The sequence below is a fragment of the Colobus angolensis genome, unplaced genomic scaffold, assembly GCF_000951035.1.
Source record: "Colobus angolensis palliatus isolate OR3802 unplaced genomic scaffold, Cang.pa_1.0 Scaffold61, whole genome shotgun sequence".
Taxonomy (NCBI): domain Eukaryota; kingdom Metazoa; phylum Chordata; class Mammalia; order Primates; family Cercopithecidae; genus Colobus; species Colobus angolensis.
The window spans coordinates 6,104,830-6,112,314 of NW_012119710.1; the positions used below are offsets into that span (position 1 = coordinate 6,104,830).

The following is a 7,485-nucleotide window of genomic DNA, read 5'->3' on the forward strand; positions in this document are numbered from 1 at the left end:
ACCCACAGCCCCTCCCATCTCCAGTCTGCACCTCCACAGGCTTCTTGCGGCTCTTGCGGTCCTTGGCCATCTTGGCCTTTTTGAGCTGTTTCCGCTTCTTCTCATCCCGGTCACTGTCGCCCTCATTACTGGAGGAGCTGGCAGAGGCATTGCTGTCAAACCTGCCAGAGAGCAAGCCAGGCTTAGACTTGAGGAGGGAAGACAGGACCCCATGGCCTCAAGGCAGGAGGAAAACAAATCCAAAGACGCCCACCCAAAAGGGTCGCGGGAGGAAGACCAGAGGACAGTACCCGCCACCAATCCCCAACACTGCTTCCTCCCATTCACTGAGGTGGCCTCAGCCACGCCCTCTCCAGACCCAGCCACAGCAATGGGTTACTTGATCAGAATTCATGAATGAAAAACAATCAATGAGCTTCAGCTGAGCTCCCTGGGCATGGCCAAACCAGGTCCTAGTCCATTCCCAAGACACCATGGGCAGCAACACTGCCTCATTCATGCCTGGAACATGGCCCAAATCCACTTCACCACTTCCTTCGGAGTAATCACCTTAATCTACCCTATAGTCTTTTTTGTCTTTTTTTTTTTTTTCATGTCAGATGGGTAATGTGTCAACATCATAACAAGGCTGGAGGGTGGCACGTTGCACACACGCACGTAACACCCAACCATCATGTTTATGAACTACAAAAGGATCGGCCCCTCCAGTCTTTTCTGATGAAAAGATAATCAGTTACTACAAAAAGAAGAAAACCAACTTAAGTCCAACCCAGTACCTACCCCTGTAATTGACAGTCTTATCTGATATATGTGAAACTCCTCAAAAAATGGAACTACCTTACACCTGTATGCTGCTGGACAGTTTTCAAGGCACTTTCACAAGTATTTGCTCATTAAACTTTCATACACCTTCATAAACATGTGGCAGGCTAAACTAGTGGACTCCTGTCGGATGTTTTTTTGCTGCCTGACATTCTTTTACAATCCTTCTGGATTAAGAGAGCAGAGTCCCAATTTCCTGTTGGGAACCACCTTGCCCCCACTCAGAAAGGGCTCACCCCAACCACAGGCTCTAAGGGTGGGCACTTGGCCTATTTCTGACCCATCAGACCCTGGCCCATCCTAACAACTCAGGCTAGGAAGGGGCAGGTAACCACTCTGTTCACTATGCTGTTCACCAAAAGAGGCGCTTCTGGTGGTGTTTTAAACCAGTAAGATTAAGCCTGCCCTGAGCTTCTGAGTCACTGGGCACCCCATGGGGCAAACCCATTTTGAATTACGGAAATCAGAAGAAATAGATTTGAGTGCCTGAATCCAGTAGTGTCTGAAGTCAATTAAATCCTCAGACTCTGCAGTAACATGAGCTTATGAAATTCCCTTTTATATGTTTCCTTTTAAAGTGAGAGTGAGTCACATTTCTGACACTGCTAATAAAAAGTCGGTACTACTGCATTTCTACCGACAAGGAAACTGAGATTCAATGACTTACTCAACAACCTCCAGAAAGTAAGTGACAAGCACCAGCTCTCATTCCCATGCTCTCCTCATCCAACTACGAACCAGCCCCGACTGGCATATTCAGGGTGGTATGGCCACAGACCCCACTATACTTTTCTGACTTCAAAATGTGCCTTGCACTTACGAAGCCCTTGACAATTTCCAAAACATTTTGCGTATCACCTCATTGGAGGTCACTCTCCCATTCTGGGTCAGTAGCTAATGCTGGGACATGAGAAATGTCCAGAAATCTTCTGGTCCTTTAAGCTTATGGGTCACCATCTTATCCCCACAAGGTACCACCAAAACTCACTCCTCTGCCACATCTTCCTCCTCTTCACCTGGGTTGAATGACTCATCTGAAAAAGGGCACAGGATGCATCAGCTTCTGCCCCAATGGAAATCCCCACCCCCTCACCCAGACACCCAGCTCTGGCCCAAGGGTGAGTCCAGCCTGGGCCACAGCAAGGAACATCTGACCATCCTTGTGCTCAGCACGGAGGCTAACCCACCGGTTTCTTCTCCCGAGTCATCACTGCTGTCATTAGCATTCTCCTCCCGGATCTTGCCTTCCTCCTTCATCCTCTCCAAGTAGGCATCATGCTGGTCCTCATCAGAGTCGGCATATTCATCGTAGCTTGGGTTCATGCCCTAGCCAGGGAAGAGTTCACAGTGGGGCCAACTCACCCTCGAGCCAGAATCCCTGCACACTCAAAAGCACACCCCCATGCCTGTCAAGTCAGAGCAGCAGCTCCCAGAAGACCTGGGGCTGGATTGTCCACACAGCCAACGTGCAGGGCCGACGCCCAAGTACTTCCTGCCAACTGGGTTAGTCCAAGCCCCAAGCCCCTCCCTCTCCCAGCCCCACTGGGGGCTCCTGAGGGGCTGCATAGACTGGTCTAAGGTCATGCAGAGGAAACCTGCACCAGGAAGGGGAAAGGGTCACACGCACCTCTTTTTTCTATAAGGGTAAGAAGAGAAGAAAGAGTGAAAAAGAAGCCGGAAAAAATCTCCACCCGTTTCTCCCCTACAGAAAGACCAGGAGAGGGTCTCATCGTCCCCACACAGAAGTACCTCTTTCAATCCTCGGTTTTTGATGTTGAGTTTTTTCGCGTTGACAAAATCAAACAGTTTCCCGTACTCCTCCCTGTGAGGCGACATGCACCATGTTATCAGAGAGGTAGTGCTGACACAGGGGCTGACTAAACAACGTTCTGATTCCATGAGCTGGGATAGACTGTGGAGCCTGGAGTTCTTGACCATGCTACCCAACCCAACAGCTTAGAGACCCCCAGAAGACAGCAGTAAGGCAGAGCCAGAGTCTGACATTAGTCCTGAAAGAGGAACCTGCATGGCTATGAAGAGCTCTGGGAAAGAAAAGGCAGGGAGGGGTGCGCACTTGTTTACCAAATAAGCTCAGGGCGGAGTAAGTGTGGGGCAGGGGATGTGGTCATCTGTCTTTGTACTTCACAAGGTTGATATGAGGATTACACGTGAAAAGGCTTATAAAACGTCTAGCTCACAGTGAGCACTCAATAAGCATTAGCTGCTGTGTTCTCAGGCACAAAGCTCATCCCAGGAAAGAAAGAGATAGCATTTCCATCATGGTGGGGAGTGGAGGAGAAAAAAGGTCAGTAGTGAAGACATATAGCTTTCGAAATACAGAAAAAGTTGTTTGTTTGTTTTTTTTAAAAGACCAGAAAGAAAGCAATGGAGAGGTTTCTAAAGTCTGAGCACTCCGGGGAAAATGACCAAATCCTGATGTAGCAGAAGAAAAATTCTGCTCTAGGGTTGGAGAGTGCCGCAGGCCATGCCGGGCTTCCTGGACAAAGCTGGCTCAGGACCAGGATGCCCAGAAAGTGACGGGTGGAGGTTCTCACCTCTCAATGCTGCTGAAGGTATACTGAGTGCCCTGCTTGGTCTCAATTTCAAAGTCAAAGGAACGAGTCGTAGTGGTACCACGAGCAAAGTTGACAAAGGAGATCTCGTCGAAGCGGATGTGTACAGGTGGCTTGTGGACGTAGATGAAGCCCCGCTCCAGCGGGTAGAGCAGTCCTGAGCTCGCCTTGTAGGAACAGGTAATGCACTGGGCCCCTGAGTGCCTGACAGAGGGTGCAGGGAGCCTGGTTAGTGCCAACCTCAGCAGAGGCAAAGGGCACATCTAGCAGCAGCGACACGTGTGCTCATGTCCTCGACTAAGTAAACCTCACTGAGCTATTCTGACAGAGGCGCTGACACCTGTTGTGACACAAGGTCCCATCCAGGCCTCTAACAGGCTGCATTCCCATCTCAGGAGGGGTTTACCAAGGAGACACAGCATTTCCCATACCCAGGCAGGGCAGGATCCCAGGCCCACACTCTAACCCTTGGAAGTTGCCTGGCACTGTGATCTTGCGGTTCACCAGCGCTTTCATGACCCGGCTGACCATCTCATAGAGGGATCCTGACATGTTCTTGGTGAGGCGACCCTCAAAGCGCTTCTCCACTTCTTCCCTACAAAGACAGCAAGGTGAGGTCACAACACTACTGCCTTCTAATGGCACACCTATCTCCTGCCTGGACAGTGGCAGGAAACGAGTCCAGGGAGACACTCACTCGTTCATGTTCAGAGTCAACGAAATGTCCTCGTCCTTGGAGAAGAGGAGGATGAGGAAGTGGTAGCGAGTCTGGCCTTGCTTGATTGGGGGGTCCAGGCTGATCTAGTAAGGAAGGGCACCAATTGATACTCTACAACAACTTGCGATTCACTAACATAGAATTCTGCACACCAGTGAGGTCTGTCTACTTAACACTTACGCAAAAACCACGATTATCCAGCCATAGGGGTTTCTGCTTACCACAAAGAACATCTGTCGCTGGTCCTTGTGGGGTAACAAAAACAGACGCAGTACTGTGGTGTAGGGGATCTTGTAGTCAAAGGTCTTGCCATGCAGGTGCAGAAAGGTGGGGTAGATCCGAATGTCATAACGACCTCGAGGAGTCAGACACTGCAGCTCCCGGAAGATGCAGATGGCATCTCCCGTGGCCTGGATTACATCCGCCTTCGACAACACATTCTGGGCAAAGGCCTGCAAAAAGCACACACTGGTAACCAAGCAGCAGGCCCTGCTCCCAGGCCAGCCAATGCCTGCTCAGCAACATCTGCTGCCAAGGCAACTAGGGGACGCCTCACCTCAACAGGGTCCACACCATCCTCCTGGGTGGGAGGGACGTAGAAGCGCACCTCCATGAGAGACACCTCTGCGTCATCATTTTGGTGGAATTCCAGTGTCACCTCATTCTTGCCAGTGGTGCACTGGGACACGTTGCTGAGGGGTATTTCAAAGACTGGCTGCTCACCAATGTCAAAGGAAAGCAGCTGCCCTGTGAGGAAAGCGCTTATCAAGCCACAAGCTCCTCCCCTTAAGTGTGCATAAGCAACATTCCCACCCAACTGAATTCCAGAGACAGGATACTGGGGTTAGTCTCTTTACACTGTAACCCCAACCCCAGGCACAGTGCCCAGTATACTGTAGGTACTCAATAAACACATGATGAACATGCAAACATATAGGAAACCAGAGACAGTGGCAGAAGGAAAAGAGCAAAACAAGTAAAAGGCTGAAACCCTTCACCCTATCTTCCTCCCCAAACCTCAGTCTTCCCCAGGACTCACCACCAAATTTCACCGTCCCCCAGTTCCAGCCCTTCACACAAAGGTCCTTCTCCATTAGCTCAAGGCGATAGTGAGTTTTGAAGAAATCAGAGAGTTTCTCAAACTCCTATGGGTGGAGGGAAGAAAAGAAAGCACAATCCCAGTAAACCCTGGTGGCCTTATCTACTTGAATGTCCTGGGATTATCTATTTCTGAGAAACTACCTCCAAATAGGCTTTATAAGAAACCCATGCTGACTGAGCAACCCAGCTCTAACATTGTTTAAAAGATTGTTGAGAGAGGTTGCTTCTAGCCACTGGACCTGACATTCCTGGTTATGGGCCATCTGACTTTATCAACTTTGTATAGGTATTATTTTAACGAAAGTGGAAATCAAAATCAAATAAAGCCTTTAACTCAAGCAGTTCAAAATGGAAAACAAAACCCACACTTTAAGACATCAAGCTAGCCAGGCGCAATGGCTCATGCCTGTAATCTCAACGCTTTGGGAGGCCAAGGTGGGCGATCCCTTGAGTCTGAGAGCTCAAGATCAGACTGGGTAACGTGACGAAACCCCGTTTCTACCAAAAATTATGAAAAATCAGCTGGGCATGGTGACATGTGCCTGTGGTACCAGATATTCAGGAGGCTGAGGTGGAAGGATTACTTGAACCCAGGAGGCAGAGGCTGCAGTGAGCCGAGATTGCGCCACTGCACTGCAGCCTGGGTGACAGAGCGAGGCCCTGTCTCAAAAAAAAAACACACAAAAAGACATCAAGCTAAGAATCTGAACCTTGATAAAAGTCACAGGTAGAAACTACTATCTAAATCAAGACAGAAGAAAATCTTCTGGAGTCAAGGCACACAGCAATTCACAAGACTTCAACACTCAAAGCCGAACACTGATTGCCTCACGGCCTCACAGTCCTGCTCTGAGGAGCCCAAACTAGCAATCACAGGGTTACATGAGGAAGGAACCTCGAGTCTCTCGAAGATTAAAACAAGATGATGCAGCAAAAAGGGGGTTTATAGCTATGGGACAGCTCACCGATTCTCGGAAGCCATCATACTTGTAGACATGGCCATTCTTTGTAAGCAGTTTAAGGCCATGGCCCAGAGCAACACGGCGCCAGATGCCTTCCGTTAACTCCCCAGCCTGGATGTTGTCCACTTTGCCCGTCTTGCTGTTCTTGAAGATGATGCCCTGGCGGCTCAACCTCAGTCGACCATCATTCTGTAAGAAAAGCAGGTCCAGATGCATGGGGACAGTACACAGCATGTCCTGGGTACAGTTCTACCCAACACACTTTCCGGCTGCAAGTGGGCTAGCCAGATTATCAACGCAGGAGCAACAGCTGAGGTGCAAGGAGTCTAGATTCCAAACCAGGCTCTGGTATCTAGAACCCTTCACAGATTCTCAGTTTCCTCATTTGTAAAACAGGAATTGGGAACTGGAGAGCATATACGGTCCCTATAACTCTGAGACTCTCTCTCACTCAGCATTGCCTCGTGTTGGGGGAGACACTAGGTACACATTATACTGAGTCCTCTTTTTCCAAAATAACATTACCAAAGCAAGCTCTCATTAATGGACAAAAACTCTACCCTCCTTCCTTCTCTCTACTTGCATCAACTGTCCAAGCCATTCTCACCATGGAGCCTTTCACCTCCTGATAGATGTCGTTGAACTCCAGTGTCTCTGCCATGTCGACCCCTGCCCGTGGTGGCCTGGGCAGAGCCCCAGGCTGCACAAGGGAAACCGAGTAAACTGGGGGCTGGGCCCCAACTCCTGAGTGGGTGGGCGGATGCTCAGCAGGTTGGGAATCTGAATTCAAGAGGAAGACAGATAAGCATCAAAGATAGCAAGCACCTTGCTGTGCTCACGGATGGAGCCAAGCAGCAACTCCCAACTGTGCCCGGGATGTCTCAGGATTTCCTCTGCCTGGAAACCTACAGACGAACGCTGCAGTGCTCGAGGGTCCAGGCCCAAGCCCAGGTGGAGAACGGGGCCTGGAATACCGCTGACACCCAACCCGACGCCCTCTCTAGCCGCTCTGGCGGGAGCCATGGCAACGAGCAGCGGAACCCCAGGGTCGGCCCGGAGCCCGCACCTCGCACGCGCCCCAATCCAGCTCAGAGTGCAGGGTTTCCCTCGCAGCGCTCCCACCACCCCGCGGGCCCCCGGTTCACCCCCGCCCCACAGGATGGATTCGCCCGCTCCCCGCGGTTTCGAACGCGGAATGGTCCATGTCGAACGTCCCTTGGGGGTGGGGCGCCCCTGCCTTCCTGGGACCGGGGGACGACCACAACCTACCTCCTCAGGCTGCAGCCTCGCTAGGGCCCCGGCGCAGGAG

At 50.8% G+C, this 7,485-nt stretch overlaps 1 protein-coding gene across 1 annotated transcript in view; it reads right to left on the minus strand.

Moving 5' to 3' along the window:
• Window positions 1–7,485, minus strand: part of SSRP1 (structure specific recognition protein 1) — a 9,808-nt gene extending 2,323 nt beyond the window's left edge. The window contains exons 1-14 of the mRNA XM_011963398.1: window positions 7,446–7,485; window positions 6,784–6,956; window positions 6,180–6,365; window positions 5,153–5,258; window positions 4,670–4,860; window positions 4,335–4,565; window positions 4,093–4,196; window positions 3,862–3,990; window positions 3,378–3,599; window positions 2,572–2,644; window positions 2,450–2,458; window positions 2,010–2,148; window positions 1,811–1,856; window positions 32–161 (exon numbers count right to left, since the gene is read on the minus strand). Coding sequence (XP_011818788.1) covers window positions 32–161; window positions 1,811–1,856; window positions 2,010–2,148; window positions 2,450–2,458; window positions 2,572–2,644; window positions 3,378–3,599; window positions 3,862–3,990; window positions 4,093–4,196; window positions 4,335–4,565; window positions 4,670–4,860; window positions 5,153–5,258; window positions 6,180–6,365; window positions 6,784–6,837 — 1,620 coding nt within the window. The 5' untranslated portion in view covers window positions 6,838–6,956; window positions 7,446–7,485. The remainder of the gene's footprint in view (window positions 1–31; window positions 162–1,810; window positions 1,857–2,009; window positions 2,149–2,449; window positions 2,459–2,571; window positions 2,645–3,377; window positions 3,600–3,861; window positions 3,991–4,092; window positions 4,197–4,334; window positions 4,566–4,669; window positions 4,861–5,152; window positions 5,259–6,179; window positions 6,366–6,783; window positions 6,957–7,445) is intronic.